The sequence below is a fragment of the Mandrillus leucophaeus genome, unplaced genomic scaffold (genome assembly GCF_000951045.1).
Source record: "Mandrillus leucophaeus isolate KB7577 unplaced genomic scaffold, Mleu.le_1.0 Scaffold175, whole genome shotgun sequence".
In the NCBI taxonomy this organism is placed as follows: Eukaryota; Metazoa; Chordata; class Mammalia; order Primates; family Cercopithecidae; genus Mandrillus; species Mandrillus leucophaeus.
This window is the reverse complement of record NW_012101754.1, coordinates 1,746,552-1,768,499: the sequence shown is the minus strand read 5'-3', so window position 1 is coordinate 1,768,499 and position 21,948 is coordinate 1,746,552. Positions and strand designations below refer to the sequence as shown.

The 21,948-nt window shown below is 39.5% G+C and overlaps 1 protein-coding gene across 1 annotated transcript in view; it reads left to right on the top strand.

Moving 5' to 3' along the window:
* The first annotated feature begins 147 nt into the window (after positions 1–147).
* FGF14 (fibroblast growth factor 14) overlaps positions 148–21,948 on the top strand; it is a 719,779-nt gene continuing 697,978 nt past the window's right edge. The window contains exon 1 of the mRNA XM_011977221.1: positions 148–594. Coding sequence (XP_011832611.1) covers positions 387–594 — 208 coding nt within the window. The 5' untranslated portion in view covers positions 148–386. The remainder of the gene's footprint in view (positions 595–21,948) is intronic.

The window sequence follows — 21,948 nt, the reverse complement described above, 5'->3', positions numbered from 1 at the left end:
TTTTTTTTTTTTTTTTCCTTCTCTCCTAGGGGCTACACAATGGCAGTCTTCTCTCAGTAAGATGAATCCTGCTTTGCCTTCTGCAGATCCACCCATCCTCATAGCGATCAAGTAAAAAGGCTATGGTTTTCTCTTTGGGGATCTTTTGTGCATTACTGTTCTCCCTGATTAGTTTTGATCTCAGTTGGGATCTCTTTGCTTTTTTGTTTGGTTTCATGCTGAAAAAGGATTTTTTCTCCGACCCTTTGGTAATAATCCGGTGGTGATCGAGGGGGGATAAATCATTCACCCTGGCCGAAAAAAAACAATCACTGAGAAGTCTCAAAGAAATATACCACGTGAGGGGAAAAAACTGGGAGAAGATCCGGAATATTATCGTTTTTCCTATGGTAAAACCGGTGCCCCTCTTCAGGAGAACTGATTTCAAATTATTATTATGCAACCACAAGGATCTCTTCTTTCTCAGGGTGTCTAAGCTGCTGGATTGCTTTTCGCCCAAATCAATGTGGTTTCTTTGGAACATTTTCAGCAAAGGAACGCATATGCTGCAGTGTCTTTGTGGCAAGAGTCTTAAGAAAAACAAGAACCCAACTGGTAAGCAAAACATGCATCATGTTATGTTTTTCCTCATAATAACCTGTCTGTTGCTCATCGAGCTAGATCTGCAGTTCTGCTATGCAGGAAGGCAGGGGAAACAACAAGGAACCAGGACAGTGTTGCATATAGAGGTGTTGCATGAATAAACAAGTAACAGCTGGATCGGCGTCTACGAACCCCAAAACCATTATCGGCATCTCTTGGCTGTGACACAATCCATCACTAGGAGGGAGGAGGAAACTTTTTTTTTTTTTTAAATGTATTTGGTTGCCTATGTTTGGTGGAATAGTGAAGGGCTCTGGCTTAAGGTTGTACCCCAGGCAGCTGAAGCTTCGGTAGTTGCCAGGAAAAAGAACCCCAAGCTCCCCTGACTTCTGCAGCAGGTTCGGGGGACGTAGCTGGGTTCCGAGAACCTGCTCTAGACTTTCTGATTAGCTTGCACAATATTCGCCACCACGATCACCTTTACCAAAGTACAAGAGGCCCCCTCCCTCGCGGCCCCGCTCCTCCGTCAGCCCCCGCGCCCTCCCCCGTCCAGCTCCGGGCGCCCCAGTATTAACTCATTCCCCCTGTCTGCCTCTGACACATCCTGCCACTGGGAATACTTGACCAAGGCTTGCGCCTGGAGGGAACTCCAGGCTGAGAAGACAAGTCCAGCCCCTCTAATATTTGTAATTTAATCCCCCCCCTTCAGAAAGCGGTGTCAAAGCCCTGTGTCGGGATCCCACGGGGCAGGGGGTAGGGATGAGCCAGGCCGTGGGTTCCTGCTTTTAAGCCTACTGGTGATCATGCGCCCCGATTCCAACGGGCTCCAACAGGGGAACTTGCAGTACATTACATAAGAAATGCAAATGCATCTGATTTGGGGAGTCGGATCCCAGGGGTTCCCGTCCCGCATCTCAGTCTGAGGCGACTGGGGGCGGCCGCGGAGCTGTGGGCGAACAACCCAGGGGAGGCCGGCCGGAGGGCTGCATGGTGGTGGTGGCAGCGCTGGCGAGGAGGCTGGGCGCAGCCTTTCCGGGAACCGCTCACGCTCGCAGCCGGGAGTGTGTGGCGTCCCCTGGCTCCATTCAGGGTGGGGAGGGACCTGCGACCGGCTGTTTGTGTCTGGGGTTGTGTTTGAAGCGGGGAGCAGGGAGATGGCCCGTCCCGCAGTGGCGGCCCGGGCTCTGGAAGCTCCTGACACTGGCACTGCGGTGCAGTAGATCATGGCTCTCCACGGCCTCCCTGACACCCTGGGCTCTGCTGGGGCCGCACTGGCACCCAGAGCCCCGGCGACTGGGGCAGCAAGTGGCTGGTGCCCTCCAGTCTCCGAACCTTGCCAATGCAATGTAGCTGGGGTGGCGCGCTCCGAGGGGGCTGCCGCCTGCGGGTGCAGCGGGAGGCAGAGGCGGAGGAGGTGTGGGTGGGCGGGGACGGAGGCGGTGGGTGTGGAGGCTGAGACAGCTTGCGGCCACCATTCCTGCAGCAAAGGAGAAACTGCGAGTTGTTACACAGTTCAAAAGGGCAGAGGCTTCTGTGCTGGGGTCGAGAAGGTTGCCCCCACTTGGTACTTTGGGGTGGCAATTGAGGCTCTGGTAGTAGCCTCTGGATGCTCCTTGGACTCGGTGCTGCAGTGGGCTCTGGGCTCTGCCCTGAGTCCTCCTCCCTGTGTTCTAGTTCTTACACCCTTTCTATTCACCCCCTCTGCTTCCTCCTCCTCCGTCCTTTTACCCTTCTTTCTTCTCAATTCCTCAGCTTTTAGCAACTCTGAAACGACACACCAACCTGAGAATTGCCCAAGGGGAAAACAGTGTTGTCACCTTTCCACCCGTATGTCTAATTCAGCTATGAAGTGTACCCCAAGATGTACTCCAAACCCCCCACATCAAACCTAAAACTTGCTGATGCTTGGTTCATACAAAACCAACTTCCGTCTCCAACACTATCTCACAGTCTAACATGAAGACCCTTTTTGCAAGACTTCTCAAAGTGAGACAGACCAAGGGCTGCGGTGGGAAGGGGAGGGGTGTGACTGCTTTACACGGTAAAAAACAGTGGTCTTTTGAATCCTTGTGTCCTTCTGTGAAAAGATTTAACTCTCTTCTGAGAAAGGAATACTGTAAAAACATTTTTTATTTAGATGTGACCATTTGTCTTAGGGACCTTGAAGTTAGTCCTTCTATAGAACTGGAAAGTGGGAAATAATTTAGCACAGAACAGTGAGTTTCTTTGTAGGCCTTTATAATTTTATTTGTATACAATTTTACCAGAAACACTAAATTTCTCCCTATACACAATTCCCAATCTTTTTATTACACGTCCTCCATCCCACCCACTTTCATCTCTCTGGAATAGTTTTTTCCCCCCTTCCAAGGCATTTCTGGAAACTGTTGAACAAATGACTATTTTTAGAGCAATGTATTTTGCACCTTATGAATGCTAAAGTATTTTGGTATGAATTGATGGATTAACACAAAGTGTATCTAAGAACATTACCAACTATTCTAACAGGATAATTTAGTCTTAGATATCCAGGGATATGAGTTCCAACCTGGGAGTTAGAGCATTTAGTGTATATATATTATATATATATAATATATATATATTTAAATGGGACATTAATGTGCCACATTATTTATCTTACCTTCTAAAAGTTTTAGTCCGTTAAGCTTGAATTAAACCCATGCCAAGCCATTCCCTTTCAGTATTGTACTTGGTGAGTTCTATTCTCCTGCTATTAACATGAAGCCTAAAATCTTTTGCAGGTTTTTGATCCCAAAATAGCAGTAGAACTAAAAAGTTAATTGGGTAATTAAAATGAAACAAACACTAAAATTCTTTTAACTGTTACAGCCAAAAGGAACAGATTGACTACTACCTATTATGTTATGTTAAATTTAAAAAGAGTACAATTAACCGGTTTCAAACTAAGAAACTTGGGAGAATACTGCCAAATACCAGTGAATTTGGTATAAAGCACCTATTATTATTTCAGAGATAAATATTAGGTTAATTTTGCTTCCTACGTCTTTGGAAGTTATGAAATAATTTACTGATTATTTCCAATTCTTTACACTGTCAACAAGTGTAGATAGTTCGGTCAAGGGTTCGTGGAATTTCAGAGCACTGCTATATAATTGAGTTGGTGTGAAAATAAGCAGATAATAGAGTTACGAATTTAAGGACAAAGTTATTCATCTACCCAAAAGTTATTGATTAGCTCATTATTAATACTTAAATAAGAGGCATTCATTGAATAGTGTTTTGGGCTTATTTTATGTAAAATTTAACTGGAAGAGAACATGAAAAATGTGTTTGCACAATACATGCTTTTTAAAATAAATTCCAATAGCTTAAAAGTCCTGGATATAAAGTAAATTTGCTATCTTCATAAAAACACCCAGTCTAACAACTATTATCATAGAACACACACACACACACACACACACACACACACACACGCACAGACACTTAAATGTCCTACTTTCTTAGCGGAGCAACAGCTATGCATTTAGAATAAATGTTACCTGCTTCAGCTTTCACTGTATGAGTCATGCAAGGTGACTGTATTTTAGGCAAATCATTAAATAGGGAATACTAAGTCCAAGGCATTTATTTTGCCTGAAGGAGGCTTCATAGCTTTCTTTAAACCAGTATGATAGTTTGGATTGACCAATGTATATAATAGGCCCGTTCTGGAAATAATCTAGGTCACTGCACTTTAAGCCAAGGGTACTAAGGAAAGAAGTGTGGTTGAAAAAAGAAAATCCACAATAAAGATAAATACTAAGGTCATGTCATTGCTGTCTCTTCAGACACATAAATGTAAAACAAGCAAAGGAAGCCACAGACCCTCACATAGATACAGCCACTCAACCATACACAGGATACACCCAAACTTCCATGGCTTGGTAGGATTTTGGAAAACACAGATTTTAAGATAAGTCATAATCTAAGAGGATTTTATTGAGTACAAATGTCAGTGCCAAGTGTTAGTACGAAGCAGATGCCCTAGACCTAGTTCTGCACGGCACACTGAGAACATTCCATCAATTCTCTTTTTCTGAACTCAGTCTCCCGCTCTGTCATATAACTTCGAGATGGAACACGCAGGGCTTGGTGGGACCAATGATTATGTCCTATTTCCTACTTGTCTGGCTGCCTTTCAGCTCTGCTTTTACCTTTCACTAAGCTGTTTTAGGTGCCAAAACACCTGGTATGCCACTGTTACTCATTTAAATAGACGTTATTTTTAAAAGCTACTTGCTTTACATCTAGGGCTGTCATGGTGTTTGGAAGTGAGAAAATACGAAGAGAGGGAAGAAGAGTGAGCACTTTTTACTCCTCCTCCTTCTCAGCCTACCAACTCATCCTAGGTTCCAGTAGAGCCGGTTGAGCCACAAATGGGCCACAACCTCTGCATGTCTAAACACTCAGTATATTTCAAATGAAAACATCAAATTCAGACTGCATGACTGGAACACCAAACAGATGTAAGTTTCTTCTAACACGCTTGGCTTTAGAGTGGGATTCAATGTAGTATGAGTTGGCCTTGGACTCCATCCAGGAAGCTTTAGTTACTGAGGTAACAAAATGGGTTTTGTAGAGCAGTGCCACTCCATGAACCAAAGGATGGCATTTTAGGTAGGCTCCCGAGTACTGCCTTGTTGGGAGAGTAGATTTTTCTTTTTTGAAATGTATATCCCAGTTAATAAGTGTAAAATTCAATGCATGATAATCTAAACTTAGTTTTAACAATGAAGATGACTTTGGCTGTACAACTTGTTCTAATTGTAGACAGCATCCATAACTGAGAAAATTTGTTCAAATGATGCATTGCTTTCTGAAGGTGCTAAAGCTAATTCTATACTATACTTCACATTTCCTACAATGAACCATTCCTTTAAAATGTTCGAACCCAGTCTTCCATGTTTTAGCAACACAAACATTGGAGACTTTTGTGAAGTGTTTTTATACATATGGTAACAAGGACAACAACCAATGTTTTCACTCCTTTGCACATTTTGGCATCATACCTCACTCAAATTGACTCATATGCTTTCTATAAATACCATGTAGATGTCTCAAAATGGAAGCATTTATTCAAAATAGTTTCTTTTGCCTTAAGGGGAAACAGTTGGGATGTTTGAACAGTCTAACAGGAGCTCTTCTATTCAGTGTTAAGTCATTGCACTGTGCCTATATTTTTAATAAAATCTTTGAGCCCAACTCGGTATTACCTCCAGGAGGGACTGTGGGACAGGGAAACGGCTATTTACGTCCGCCTACTCAGTGCCACAGTCTGTGTGGTCTTCCTTAGGACTTGTGTACCAGGTACAAGGTTTAGTTATGTGTTGAACCTGGGTACTGAAGGGCATGGAGTTTTCTGAGGGAGACTTATTAGTTCCTCGGATACCTCTAGAGATGCAAGAGCTCTTTTGTATCAGGACCAGCTATGTCCTGATGCTTTCCCTGTGTAGTTCTCTAGTTGCCACTATTTGTTTTTTTACTTTGGTCAGAATGTAAAAGGTAAGATGATGAAGGGAAGGGAACAAAAGGAGAGATTCTTAGGGACTTCCTAAACGTGAAGGCAAAAAGGAGGAATGTCACAGACATGTTTTATACGGAAGAGTGAAGTTCTTGTTTGATTCATCTGGTATCATGTAAGAAAGTCACCCAACAACTGCTGGGCACCACTGCCTTTGTCATTGCCTCTTGACAAAAATTCTGTTCATGACACATGGTAGGCTTTCAATACACTTTAATAAAACTAATAGTGAAAAGCAGGTATCTCTAGGATAGTGAACTATGAGACTACAACAGGCAGGACTATACATTTTACTTGGTTAAATTCGCTTTATGCTTACTCCTTCCTCAAAGGGCCAAAAATTTGGCTACTAAATAAAGAAAAAAGCTGTTAGTGGCTCTTTATCCGCCACTATAGGGTGCTCTGAAATCCGGTCCTGCAGACGTTCCCTTGGCCCACATTTTATAGCTTCCTTCTCAGTCTCAAGGCCTGTAGTCTACTGTTCACACTCGAGCCTCTCGTAAAACACACAAGCTCAAAAGCTCATGGCGTTCTCCCCATCTGGCATTCTCGGCCTTAAAATAGCAAACGTTAGGGCACCATTAGGTTCATAGTTGCCAGACCCTTCATTTTCTTTTTTAATCTTTAATTTTCTTCTTAACCAGGAAGACATTCTGCAAAGAATAAACTGTTCCTCTTTTGAGAGCTCCTTTCTCTGAAGATGGTAACTGGAACTCTCATTTGTAAAGAACCTCGAGTTACAGTTGCTTTGGAAGGAGTTTCTCGCTTAGTATTTTGTTCTTTCGCAGTTTGAAAAGCAGTCATCTTCCAACTTCGCAGCTCTCTGCACTCGCGCCCACCACCCTGTATTTGGCCTCCTCCTTTTTGGAGCCACTTTAAAAGGAGCAGGGTGCTGGGCCGCTGTGGCCTCGGGCTGAGAGGCGGGGAGTTGGTGTCAGGGACCAGAAAGTTTGGCAGAAGCCACGGCTATGGGCTCAGGCCCTGGGCTTCTAGAGAAGCGTGTCATTATTTGTTTTCTGCAAAGCCACGAGCGGGCCCACGCTGCAGCTCTGTCTCCAGGCGTGGAGCCCCTCGGTAATCTGAAGCTGAAGCTGGGTTCCGAGTCTGGACTGCTTCGGTTCTGAAGAGTGGGGAGCCCAACGGGCCAGGCACGGGCTTCCTCCTGGCTTTACCCGTTGGCCCACAGTCCCCGCTCCTGCTGCCGCTGCCCTCTGCTCACGGGGACCGCCCCTCACTGCACTCCCAGCCTCGGCTCGCAGGGGGCTCCGCTACGCAATGCGGCGGAAGCGGCCCGTTGGAGCCGCCGTAGCGCGGGAAGTTTCCGTTGCCACGGAGATGACCTCTGACCCTAGGGCGTTTCTGGGACCCGGCATCCGGTGCTGTTGTTGCTATGGAAACCATGGCCGCCGGAAGCCGCCCCACATGTGCAACTTGGCGCGCGGGTCGGGGCTGGGGCTTATGCTCGGGTCGAGATGGTAGCTCTTCCATGGTGGCCGGGGACCGGGCAATGAGCGGCCAGCTCTGTCGCCCGCGGGGCGCGCGTTTGCCTGTCACTCCCCAGGCGTTGACGCGAGGGCACTCCGTGTGCACTGCTGGACCTGAGGGATGGGAAAGCCACAGGTGGCTGCCTCGGCCCGCCCGGTCTCCCCTTGAGCTAGCGACCGCTATCTCTGGACTCGAGACCGATCTGTAGGAAAGGGAAAGGAGCTGGCATTGCTGGTGATGCTGCCCAAGCTCAGGACTGGGAGAGAACGAGCCGAATTCTGGTCTCAGCTTCCCCGCTAGGTACTGGGAGACCCTGGGCAGGTCCTGAAGTTTTCTGGTCTTCAGTCTCCTCGGCTACTATAAGACGGATATTGATTAGAATAATCCCACATCAGCCCCAGCTGTAATATTCTAGGTTCCTATGACGTTCACACCCAGTCCTGATTGTAAGTGAACTTCCCTCACCCCTTCCCTGTATCTCTCCCGGACTATGTTGGCTATATATTTAGATTGTACTCTAAATTCAGAGACTATCAGAGATAGAGGGTGACCTTAGCGATCACGAACTACCTGTTCCTTTTACAGGTGTGGCAACTCCTTCCCAATGGAGGAAGCGACTGCTCCAAGAGCCAGTTTTGGAATTGTAGGCACAAACACAGGTAGAAGCTTTGGAGCCTTGGGTGAAGAAACACATATTTTACTGGTGACACTAGGAAGAACTCCTCATGCGCTTCATAGAATTGTGTGGTTGGTGCTGAAATAGATGGCATTCCATTTATCCATTATATTCTCCAGACACCTTTTCCTTAGAGAGTTTTAAGATTTTCGGGGTAGGGGAGGGTGTCTTCACTAGTTTGTTTTTCTTTCTCTCATCTCCATGCTATTGGGAAAAATCTCTTAAATCTTTTCTGTAAACCTCATTTGTAAATTAAGAAGTTGAAGAAGATTATTTTCAGAGTTTATTACAACTCTGAAATTTATGAAGTATTTATTTTAGGTCCATATGCTTTTTATCACTTTGTCAGTAACTACAATCTCAAAACAAAACAAAACAAAACTAAACAAAACAAAAAAACCCTAACACTTAAAAAGTGCTACTGTGTTTGAACTGTTGATGCTGGAGAGACGGGTGAGGAAGAGTTCTTCTTTCAAGGAATTGGCAGGAAAGACAAAAGACAGGATCAATTATGATGTGGTGAACAATTCTGTGTAGGTGGACGAAGGTGCTATAGGGCCGAGGAAGAGGGCCATGGACAGGTTTCTGGAGGGAATAAAACTCAGATTGAGTCATGAAGAATGACTAAGAGTTAGCCACGTGGGAAAGGCACTGGTTAGGCTGTCAAGGAAGAGAAAAAAGCATACTTTAAGCTTTGGGGGCGTCGAAGATTGTGGTGCAGACCGAGAATATCAAGTACAACTGAGAAATAGAGGGTGTTTGCAGGGAGTGGCGGGTAGTGAGTGGGGTTGCAAGGTAGTGAGGCACAGATCGTGAGCTCTCTTCTGTGACATGATCGAATCTACCCTTTAGACAACCATTATGACCACAGCGTGGAAAACAGCTCTGGGTTGGGCAAGGTTGAAGGTGGAAAGACCAGGGAGGAAGAGCAGTGAGCAGTGGTGAGAGGTCCAGAATAAGGCAGTGACAGGCACTAGAGAGGAAGTGAAGTCCATCCGTCTTAGTGGCCAGTTTGAATTTTAGAAGGAAGTTGAAGGAGGAGTCTGGAATTTTCTGATTACAGGTTTTTGATTTGGACAGTTCTGTTGAGCTAGTCTTCTGGCCGGTTGCCAACAGAACACTTCCATCTCCTTGAGACATGGTTGGCTGTCTTCTGACTGTTTATGCTGAGGGGCCGAGGTATCTTTTAACAGCAAGTAGGAGACTTAGATAAACTTCTCTTTGTAGATTAAAATTTAAATGGACAGTTCTGGGAGAGTTGCTGTGGGATAAAAAGTTCATTTTGATTTCAAACCCGAAAATCCTTAGGACTGGGAAAAAATGTTTCACAATAAAGATAAGCCAAAATGATTTTTAAAAAATGATTATATACAATTCTTTGTCAATAACAGATGTTTTTATGGACACAATACTTTGTTTAGTTTGAGGAGTCAAGTAGTGCAATTAAAAGCCAAGTTTTCAGGTTAACTATTCAGGTCTGGCAAGAAAAGAGAAGGAAGTGTGCACTTTATTGAATTTACATATGTAAATGTGCGCACCTGCTTTTTTAGATAGGAATGAATGTAGTTGCACTTAAAGTGCCTTTTTTTTTTCCTTCTGTAACATTTTGTTGTCTGCACAATTATAGTGGATCACTAAAGTGTGTGGTAACCTTATCTGTAATGCTGCATCTTAAAGGTGTAGCTTGGGAGGGATTGTAATATCTTTTCTTTCCACTTCCTGTGTGGAGCACATGGTATAACATTGTACTTTAAAAAATAAGAAATGTGAACATAAGAAGGCTTAAAGACTAAAAGAAAAATAATATCTCATAATTGTAGTCCTTTTTGTTTCAACAGCCACTTATTTGTAGTCTGAAACTCATCTTCTTTAGTCGTATTACTGCTGTATACCAGGTGTTGTAACTTTTAAGCAGAGAAAGGACCCTGTCTGCTAGGAGACCTAAGTCAGTTTTCTATGTAAACACTTCGTTGTAACCATCATTTGGCCTTAGCATTTTATCGTTGGGACACATTGAAAGCAGTAACACAATATGCTCTTTCCTCCTTCATTGCTAAATGACTTGATTTGTTTACTGAGAATTGATGTTTTCCATTAACTTGATTATTTGTTCTTGTACCTTTAAAAATTTTTTCAACTGACATAACAATGAACATACCTCACATCTCAGACAAATAATAATGACTGTTCAATATTGGACATACTTCTAATGAGATCAATACTAAATGTTAGAGATATTTTAATGATGCAGTTAAGAAATTTGATACAGGATAAAAATTTTACATCGTTATTGCTTAGTATTATCTCTTTTTTAGTTTCCTTTTAAAATGTTGGGAATAATTTTAAAGAGCACAATGCTGAGGCCATTCTGGCAAATGTGTGGCAGACGTGCCTCTGTATGGGGAATACTAACCATGACATGAATGCTATAGATAGTATGTGCTCTGATATGCAGCCATAAAGTCTGCCCACTTTTCCAGACCCCTTGCCCTTTGTTGTAGCAAAGTGCTTTTCCAGCACTGATATTTCTTCCCTTTGTCTCCTTCTCCCTGTATTTGTACTATCCGATTCTAGATTTTGTCCTTTTACATATATTTTAGTAATGTGTTTCAAAAATTTTGTCATCAACTTACTCTTCAGGCAAGATCAGGATTAGTATTCAGTTGGATTTATGTTCATTACATTAGGAAAATAGACCCAAAATAATAAAATGGTTGTCAGAGAGTAAATGAGAAACATCTGTCTGGACTTGAAACGTTTACCCAAAGTGATGTTTATTTGACTTAAGTTTTTTCTTTCTGTACTTCAAATTAACATGTACAAGAACCGTGATGTGGCTGTATTGCATTATTTGATTATATAATTAAATGACTTTTAGGGCATTATAAATATCCCACCTAGTTTTCCCATTAATGAATATATATTATACTTACTAGATTTTAAAAATTATGTTACTCTTTTGCTTTAACAGAAATGTCCTGGATTATTTTGAATCCTGTATTATTATTAGTTGATAGCAATGAATATTTAGAGAATGCTTTTATATACTAGGCACTCTACCTATACTATCTAATTTCATCTTTAAAATCACAGATAGGAAATTCTTTTATACTTCTGTTAAAAATCGTGAAGCCCAAGCGTGAAAAGATTAAGGAAGTTGCTGGAGAGTACCTAGTTAGTAACTGAAAGATCTGAGTATAAAACCAAGTAATCTGACTCCAGAATACATACTCTTAAATCCCTGAATTGCAGCTACCACTCTAGAAAGGATGTTGAACAGAATGCTTGTGAAAGTGATCAGTATTTCTCCTAATGTTTTTGTGAATTATTCTGTCCTGAAACTAAAAGAGACTGTGATCTATTCACTGTTTAGCTACCTAGAATTTTTAATGCTTTCTTATTGAGATATAATTTATATACATTAAAATGCACAGTCTTTATGACTTGATGTATTCTAACAGTTGTGTGCATCATTGTAACCACTACCCTAGTCAAGATATGGAATATTCCTATCACCTCCCCCAAATTTTTTCTTATTTCCGTTCAGTTCCTACCCATCTCCCCTCTGAGAAGCAACCACCATTCTGATTTGTCTCCACTTAGTTTGGGTTATATTTGTTATGCAAATATACCTATAGTAGAATTTTATATCATTAAATCATGAAGTCTTCACACTTTTGAGTTTGCCTTTTTCACTCAACATATTGTTTTGGGGATATGACATTGCTTGTTAGACATGGAGAATTCAACGTGGTAGCTTCTGTTTTATTTTGTGAACTGGAAACTCCTAACATCTAAAAATTTCAGGAACTACCAAGGGTCTCACAGTTTACCCAGCTTGCTAGTCTGCTGCAGTTACATGATGCTGGCAGAAGACAGCGGACTCCTGGGTCAGAGACAGGGGATTTTTTACTCAGAGCATAGCAGACAGCATGAGCTTCATGTGTTTGTGAGTTCCCCATACGTCCCCAAATCCTTTCAGGGGCAATGCTGAGTGTCCCAGATGGATGCTTGCTCACAGCGGATTTGTGTCATTGCTCAGTGGTCTGATATGTGGCCATATCAGGAAATTCTCAATCTTTTAAGGGGCTTCTAGCAAAGCTGCCTAATCTTTCTCTGTAGGGAGGTGTTATCTTATTATCCTGGTCAGGAAACAAATCTGTCCTTAACCTGGAGGGAGGCACCATCTCTAGATGACAAGGTGGTTTGTTATGCAAAGATTTTTGCAAAGACAGTCTGGTACAAAAGCTCTTAGAAGACATGCAGAAATGCCATTAGAAAATTCTCATTTAAATCTATTTCCACAAGGCAACTCTTTCTTTCTTTTCTATTTCTCTTTGTACTGCCATGATTACTGCTCTATTGATGTATTACTCTTTAGAAAAATAACTGTTATTTGGAAATTATCTTAAAATCGATCATGAAATTTTGAGAAGATAGTATACAATCCTATATGATAAACTTACCTGCATTTATTAAGTCATTAATATGTGATATGTGTTAATATTATATGTTAGTTACTGGGGGAGATTTAAAACATTCTATAATGGTTTGGTCTTTGACCCATAAGTAATAAAACTACATGTATGGAGAATACTAGATATGAGAGAGAATTCTGCTAGAAGACTCATCTAGGATGAAAGGGGAAGAAGGAGAAGAAGGGGAAGAGGGGGAAATCTTTTAGAGAAGCATGACCTAAGTTGACTCTGGAATGTGTGTTTCTATTGGTAGGAGAGATAAGCATAGTCTTGGCAAGAGGAGTAATGTGAATGAAAGTCAAAGGCTCGGCTTATTTATGGATAGAGTGAAAGGTACATGATTGGGGATTTGTGGAAACTTAATGGAATCGTATTTTAGAGGATTAGTGAAATCATATTTTGGAGTCCAAAAGCTTTGTAGAGGAGTTAGCTGGGATGTGGTGAAAATTAGTGAACTAGGGAACTTTTCCAAAAAGAGAAATGACATGATTGAGAATTGCTCAATTATTGGGGTGTGTAACTGATTGTGGGGAGGGGCAGTATGAGGAGGAAGGAGGGATTTTTATATTAAGAAAGCAATAAAATGAAAATGTTTTTCTGGTAGTTCGAAATGGGAAACAGGAGCTTGGATGAAGGGATGGTTCTAGGTATGTAATATAAGCAGGAGAGAAATTGCTCAGTAATTAGGAAGGGATGAATCGAAGGCATATGTTGAGAAATTGTGGGCCAGGAAGGGCATTGCTCTCTTGGAACCTGGAAGGATGGGTGAAACAGAAGGTGTAAATGAGAGACATGGGAGTCACTGTGGTCACTGTGGTGCCTCATGGGAAAGTGGCCTCCATTGAATCTTGGAAGTCATAGATGGTTTGTTGAGAATATGAGATAGGAAATGTAGTTAGCAGCTACATTTATGTTGTTGTTACATGTAGTTGATAGTTGTCTGAGCATACATTATACATCTTTCTGTACAATTTGAGCCCACTTTGCACTTTTAATTTTCTTGTGTAATTTAAAGTCACTTTGCTAGCCCTGATGACGCTACTGGCTTTCTAAATAAGGGGAGAATGGCATTAACTACTTTCTTCAAGATGTACTGAACAACTTCGTAGTACTGACATACTCTTTTTAGCATTTTATTTCCCTGTGAAATGATGTGCTCTACATTGAGTACACATGGACACAAAGAAGGGAACAACAGACCCCAGGGACTACTTGAGGGTGGAGAAAGGGAGGAGGGTGAGGATCTGAGGATCAAAACACTACCTATGGGTCAGGTGCGGTGGCTCACGCCTGTAATCCCAGCACTTTGAGAGGCTGAGGCATGTGGATCGTGAGGTCAAGAGATCGAGACCATCCTGGCCAACATGGTGAAAACTCGTCTGTACTAAAAACACAAAAATTAGCCAGGCATGGTGGCGTGCGACTAGTCCCAGCTACTCAGGAGGCTGAGGCAGGAGAATCGCTTGAACCTGGGAGGCAGAGGTTGCAGTGAGCCGAGATTGCACCACTGCACTCCAGCCTGGCAACAGAGCGAGATTCCGTCTCAAAAAAACCCAATCCCCCCAAAAAAAAACCAAACAAAAAAAACTACCTATGGGGTACTATGCTTATTACTTGGATGAGAAAATAATCTGTACACCCAACCCCTGTGATACACACTATTTACCTACATAACAAACCTGCACATGTACCCCTGAACCTAAAATGAAAGTTTTAAAAAAAATAAAACATGATGTTTTCTAGCATAGCACTGCAACTAAGAAAGACTAAAAATGTCATAGGCTATTTGGATATAAAGAATTTTTTTTTTTTTTTTTTTTTTTTACCAGTTTGGCCCATAATTTTTTCTGTAAGAATTCCAGCATGCTGCTGTGGCTGTAGTATTGATCATATGTTTTAGTAACCTTTGTGATCATTGCCTAGAGGAGATATGCATTAAGGAACAGTTGGCTGAAAGCACAGCTTTTAGAAATAATTTTTGCTTTCGTATTCTTTTCTGTTATAAAATTTGAATTGTGTTTCAAGGGGTCAGTATCTGTCTCCTGGATGTTTGAATGCTTAAGAATGACACAAAATTTATAAAGTGATATTTTAAGGAAGGTAACTTTTGTGAAAATAAGAGCAACTAAATTATTAATGGCTATCCAAACTTTATAAAAATGTAACTAATAATGCCTTATTCTCAGCAGTTGCAATTTCTTTGATTTAGAACTAGAATCCTTATTAGAAATCATGATTTATAAGACTAGTATTTATAGGGCCACAAGCGTGATTCATAGAAGAAGGGGAAGGGGTCCATTTTAGGTGGTGATAGCAGTAGTAGACATACTGTGGTGGGAGCAAATTGGCAGCACAAACCCGAATTCTGTCATTTTAGTGGGTGAGCGAGTAGTGATTTAATCAGACTTTTTGCATTGAGTGTGAATGCAATAGACAGCTGCACAGTACTAAATCCTGAAGCATTAAATACAAGGTTTGAATTTTGTATGAACATAACTTTGAATGAAAAAGTAAAATGTACACCCTTTCCCTGTAAAGGTGCCACTTCAGAGTCACGAACCAATCTGTGTCATATGGAAATGTGCACAATTTCCTACCCAGCCTCTCTGGTGCCAACTAACTTGTATTTGTGAGAGCCTGAGGAGAGGAAGTTAGGGTCATTCAGTTCACTTTGTGTCTCACTTTTTTATTATTGAAACCTGAAGGAAGAATTATGTCTGCGTATCTTGATAACAGTTTTTGCCTAACTATGCTTTTTCCTTTTAGTGTTACAGTTTTAATGTAAGACAAATCTTTGACCATTTTTTATGTAGCCTTTAAATTTATAATTGGTAGAAATATTTTAAATATTATTGTAGGGGCCAGGCACAATGACTCATGCTTGTAATCCCAGCACTTTGGGAGGCTGAGGTGGGCAGATCACTTGACGTCAGGAGTTCGAGACCAGCCTGGCCAACAAGGCAAAACCCTGTTTCTACTAAAGATATAAAAATTAGCCTCGCTTTGTGGTGCACACCTATAATTCCAGCCACTTGGGGGGCTGAGGCAGGAGAATCGCTTGAACCCAGGAGGTGGAGGTTGCAGTGAACTGAGATTGCTCCACTGCACAGAGCAAGCCCCTGTTTAAAAAAAAAAAAAAAAAAATTACTGTATATTTTGTTGGGAGCTATTCTTATCTCTCTCCCCTTTAGAATTACAAGAAAATTAAGGAAAATAATAGTTAATAGTGTTAATAAATATGCCAGTGTAAGTTCAAGGAACTTCAAAAATTGTATAAAAGTGACGTTCAGGTAATACACATTGTATTGTTTTCCTAAATGATGTATTACATTATGGCAAAATGCCTGTATTTTAAGCTGCTAAATAGAGAAATACTGCTTTAACATAGTACGTTACAGGTTAAATTGTATTTGAGTTTTCCCAATTTTAAAGGCAAATACAAAGCAAGTTGAATGTATTTAAGGGTGTGCATGTATGCCAGACATTTAGCTTGGGACAAAATTCTAAGTGTTTGTGCACTTACCCCATCTGTTGGCCATTAGAATCTTTCACCCAAGAGAGCTACTCAGAAAGGATTGATATTAATAGTAATTTGAAAACAGTAATAAATAGCTCAGAAGTGGGTTCAGTACAAAAATAACTTTTCGTATTTTAAATCTGTGATTTTGAAAATAAAAAATGATATTTCATATCCACATCAATTCATTTCATGGCTTTCAAGTAGTTTTGTTGCGATTATTTTAAATTAAAATTTAAATGCTGAGATCTACAGAATCTGATGTCACTGCAGAACAAGACATTTTTAAGCATGTCTGTTTCCCGTATCAGGTTTGCTAGTCAGGCATCTTGGTTATTGGTATTTATTTATTGGTACGGTATAACCAGCTATTACTTACTTCTTCTCACAAGTAAGTAAGCCACATAGACAACTTAGAAGTAAGAGTTGGAATCTTCAGACATGTGGTATATTTAAGCCACAGTATAGGTTCTTCTATAGGTTCAGGGTTGTCTGATACCATGATTTTTCTGTATACTAGCAGGTATTAGATGAAAGGCAGAAAATAAGATGCAAAAGAAAAAATATGTAGTCAATAGGTCTTTAGGCCATTCAGAACTTCACAGGGAGGAAACAAAAAACGTTGTGAATAATTCTGTTGGCTGTTGTCTCCATATGGTCATTGCAGGAGTTTTAACTTATCCTATATAATTGATTTCTATTGTATGTGGTTAGACATACTTGACAATAGTTGCCATTACTTTTACCCTATAATCCCTTAAGGACTGCTGTGACTCTTTCATATCTCCTTATTAATCTTTTATCTAAAAGAACAAAAGGTGAAAATCTCTGGTTTAGGTGCTGTCCTGCATTATTTTTTGTTTATTTTGTTTGTTTGTTTTTAGTTTTCCTTTAGATACTTTGTAAGCAGGGAGGAGATTCAAAGGCTTTGATTCCAAGACTTCCTTAAAATTAATCAACTTGTGATCACTTTGAGAGCTGATCTCCAAGTTGATCAGAAGCGATGGTTTAATAAAGCAGTAAACAAAATATGTAGACTGTGGCATGTATCTGTAAGGGTAACATTTAACATTTTTTTTCTGATTAATATTGTAGGGTACCATAATATAGAGTAATCTTTCATTTTTGTGGCTCTGATGCTATAGGGCTCAAGAGGAGGGCATGGCAGGCTTCCTGCGGGGCGTAACATTTTGACTGAGTCACAAAGAATGATTGAAGATTAAGTCAGGTAGGAAAGGCACAAGGTAATTGTTCAAGAAAGAGAAAACAGTAAACCTTAAACATTTTTAGGGGCATGAGAGAGTGTGGTGAGTACCAAGAATGACAAGTATAGATAAATGAGGGATAGGAATTTGAGTTGATTTGCCTTCCAGTAGACCTAATGATATGTGAAATCAGAGAGTTTTGCCTTATCAAGAATATTTATCCTTTGTATCTCCCAAATATACCTCTAGTAGTTCTTTATCGTGTAATACAAGAGACAGGTTTGCAGCCGTTTTTTTTATTTGCCACACATGATAGATAATAGTCTCATGTTTAATGAACTTTTATAAATATTTTTTCCTGCCCACAAGTTTTAACTTCCCTTTTTCGCTACATCTAAAAAAATAATATTATAAATCAGGTAACAAAAATGCTACTAGAAAAATAGTTTTGAATATATTTTGATTATAGAAAAAACAAACATTGAAAAACACTGAAACTTTTTTTATTATTAACAAGTTACTTGAATAACATCTTGCATCTGATCATGGCATGTGAGTGATGGGACACCATGACTGAACTGATATTAGATTTTAACATATGACAGTTGGTCTCCTTTTAAAAAAAGATACTAAAATTTTTTGTAACATTTTTAATGTGTGATATCCTATTTCAGATAGTTGATTCAACACCCAACCCTTCCTGAATTCCTTCTACATGAAGGACAGTGTGCTTGGCCCCATGGGTAATGCATGAATCAGACAGGATCTTAAGCTTTCCAAGGGGATTAGAGGGCACTGGAAAGTTGGATAAAGATGAAGAGTTGCTGGGGATGGTCAATCCTGGAGCTAAAGCAGTGATTGATAGAGGTGGAGGATTAAACGGATCTATCCTCATTCCCCCTTTTTCTCCCATTCCCTTTCTCTCCTTGTCACTGCCAGTCATGGCAGGAGATTCTACTCATTGGACTAGATTAGGAATAGATTTGGACTAGAATATTTCCAAACAGAATGAAGAGTACACGGCTGTCCTTAGATAGCATTTCATAAGTTGGGTACATTTGTAAGTTGAAAAGATAGTAATATGATGAAAATAGTAATAGTTATTACTTCTGTAAAGTAAGTTATAACTAGAAATTGGTTTATTGTCCAACAAAGCTGATTGACAATGCCTTTAGGGCCTTTGTGCATTTTTTCTTTTAAATATGCTTACTTGACCACAAATTAACATATTTGTCTCATGAATAATAAAACAACTTTAAATAACTTTTTTGTTATATAAAAAATCTAAATTTGTGATAACAATTCAATTATAATTTTAATTGCGTTTCTTAAACCCAGATTATGAGTTACAAATCTCACTTTTATAACAGCTTTATTGAAATATAATTCATATACCATATAATTTACCCTTTTAAAAGTATACAATTCAATAGTTTTTAGTATATTCACATAGTTGTGCAACCATTACCATTATTCAATTCTAGAATGTTTTCATCAACTTAAAAAAGAAATCCCATAACCTATTAGCAGTAACTCTCTATTTCCCCATCCCCTATCCCCTGGCAACCACTGATATGCTTTCTATGTCTTATGAATTTGCTTGTTCTAGATATTTCATATGAATGGAATCATTCAATATATGGCTTCTTTTATTTAGAATAGTGTTTTCAAGGTTCAAGCACGTATCAATATTTCATTTTGTTTCATTATTGTATAGTATTCTACCATGTGGATATACCCATTTTTTAAATTCATTCTTCAGTTGGTACACATTTGGGTTGCTTTCATTATTTTGCTACTATAAATAATGCAGCTATGAACATTTATGTATATACTTTTACATGGACATATGTTTCAATTCTCTTGGGCATGTAACTAGCAATAGAATTACTAGGTCAGATGACAGTCTATGTTTAACCTTTTGAGTGACCACCAAATGTTTATCAAAACAGCTGCACATTTTACATTCACTCTAGCAATGTATGAGGGTTCTAATTTCTCCATATCTTTGTCAACACTTATTATGATCTGTGTTTTTGATTGTAGTCATTTTGGTGGATGTGAAGTATGTCATTGTGGATTTGATTTGCATTTCCTTAGTGACTAATAATGTTGAGCACCTTTTAGGTGATTATGGACTAATTGTATATCTTCTTTGGAGAAATGTCTACTCAAATTATTTGCCCATTTTTAATATGGTTGTCTTTTTATTTTTGAGTTGTAAGAGCTCTTTTTGTATTCTGGATAAAAGTTTCTTATCAAGTATATGATTTAGAAGTATTTTATCCCTTTCTGTGGATTTTATTTTCATTTTCTTCATGGTGTCCTCCAAAGCACAAAGTTTTTAATTTTGTTGAAGTCCAGTTTATGTGTTTATTCTTTTGTCACTTACATAGTTGGTATCATACCTAAGAAATCTTTTCCTAACCCAATATCATAAAGATTTGGTCCTAAGTTTTTCTCTGAGAGTTTTAGCCCTTATGTAGGTCTGTGATCTATTTTGACTTAATTTAGTAGATGTTGTGAGGTAGGGGACCAACTTCATGCTTAAGCCTGTAGACATCTAATTTTTCAAGGAACATTTGTTGATAATCTCATGGGACATTAAATTTCATTTTGAGTTGACATATAACCAAAATACCTTTTTAACATTCTTAATTTGTTTTACCAAGGAACAATCTAAAAATGTCCTGGTGTTTCAAAGAAATAAATTATTGTATATTATATGAAGTGATAATCAGGATACTGTAAACATTTTTGCTAGCAATGCCTGCCTACTTTTACTGTAGCTTAGCTTAGAACTGTTAAAAAATTAATACTCTTATGAAACATGTAAGTACTTTCAAGAAATTAATACCCTCCTGAAACTAGAACATATTTTAGCCCATTCAGGCTGCTATAACAAAATTCCTTAGACTGGGTATTTATTAATTTCTCATGTTCCTGGAGGCTGAAAAGTCCAAGATCAGTGCACCAGCAAATTCAGTGCCTGGTGAGGGCTTGCTCTCTGCTTCAAAGATGGTGCCTACGTCCTGCATCCTCACATGGCAGAAGGGAAGAACAATCTCCCTTGAGCCTCTCTTACAAAGACACTAATCCCATTCCTGTGGGACAGCCCTCATGACCTTATCACTTCCTAAAGGCTCCACGTCTTAATATTAATTGCATTGAAGATTAGGTTTCAACATACTAATTTTGGGGGAATGCAGACATTTAGACCACAGCAAACACTTAGACTATTTGTAGGTAATGGAATGAACAATTTTTATGTACAGATGGTTCCTGACTTAGAATGGTTTGGCTTACTATTACTCAACTTTACAATGGTGTGAAAGCAGTACACATTCAGACTGCCCGTACAACCATCCTTTTTTTTTACTCTAAGTACAATATTCAATAAATTGTATAAGATATTCAACACTTCATTATAAAATAGGCTTTGTGTTAGACAATTTTGCCCAACTGTAGGCTAATATGTGTTATGAACGTGTTTAAGGTAGACTGGGCTAAGGTAAGATGATTAGTTGGTTAGGTGTATTAAATGGATTTTTGACTTACAATATTTTCAGTTTACAGTAGGTTATTGGGACGTAACCCCATTGTAAGTTGAGGAGCATCTATATTTATCTTTGATTAAAAATTGTTCTGACTCTTTATCTGTGTTTATTTTTCAAGGCATAGGCATTTCATTAATACACTGACAATATGGTGCTATATTTACTTTTAATTTGTCTGCTTAGTTTTAAAGTTAAATATAATGAAAGTCAGGATTCACTGTGAGATGTAAATTACACTTCTTGTATTTAAATTTATTCTGGTTTCCTTATTAAATATCTCTTGCAAAACATAAACATTCCTTGATTTGAATGTCATCTAAAGTTGTAACAGACCAGCCTCTTCTGCTGCAGCTCACTGTGCTTTGTTAGGAAAATACCCGATTCAGTAGATTAAAGCCCTGTCATCATAAGTAGGTAGAGCCTTCCTGAAGTAGCTAGACATTCTCAGGGTCAATCATCTGAGAAAAGTTGCAGCCGTGAACTTGAACCCTGAAAGTGGGAGTTAACCAGATAGCAAAAGGGACTTCATGCTCTGTCTCATGCATTTCTTGGGTTTGGATATTTAAGTTGCTAGATATAATTGGGCATTTGGGGCAGGTTAGAGCTGAATAGGAGGCAGTCATGTGCTGAACTTTAAACTGAAAACAGGTAAACTGTATGCCAGATGATTCAGTTCTATGACAATCTATGTTTACTTCCTTTGTATTATATCCAAATATTTGGTTATCTTGCATTTAAAGATTTCAGCCTTGCCTTGACTGTGCTCTGAGAATTTAAGAAAAGGGATGTTTACCTTTGCTTAAACCAGAGTATTAAATTCAGAGAGTATTAAATTCAGAGCCTCACTCAGTATTCTCTCTTTTGAAACCATCGTTAGTGAGCTACCTAAAGGGGAAGATGAAT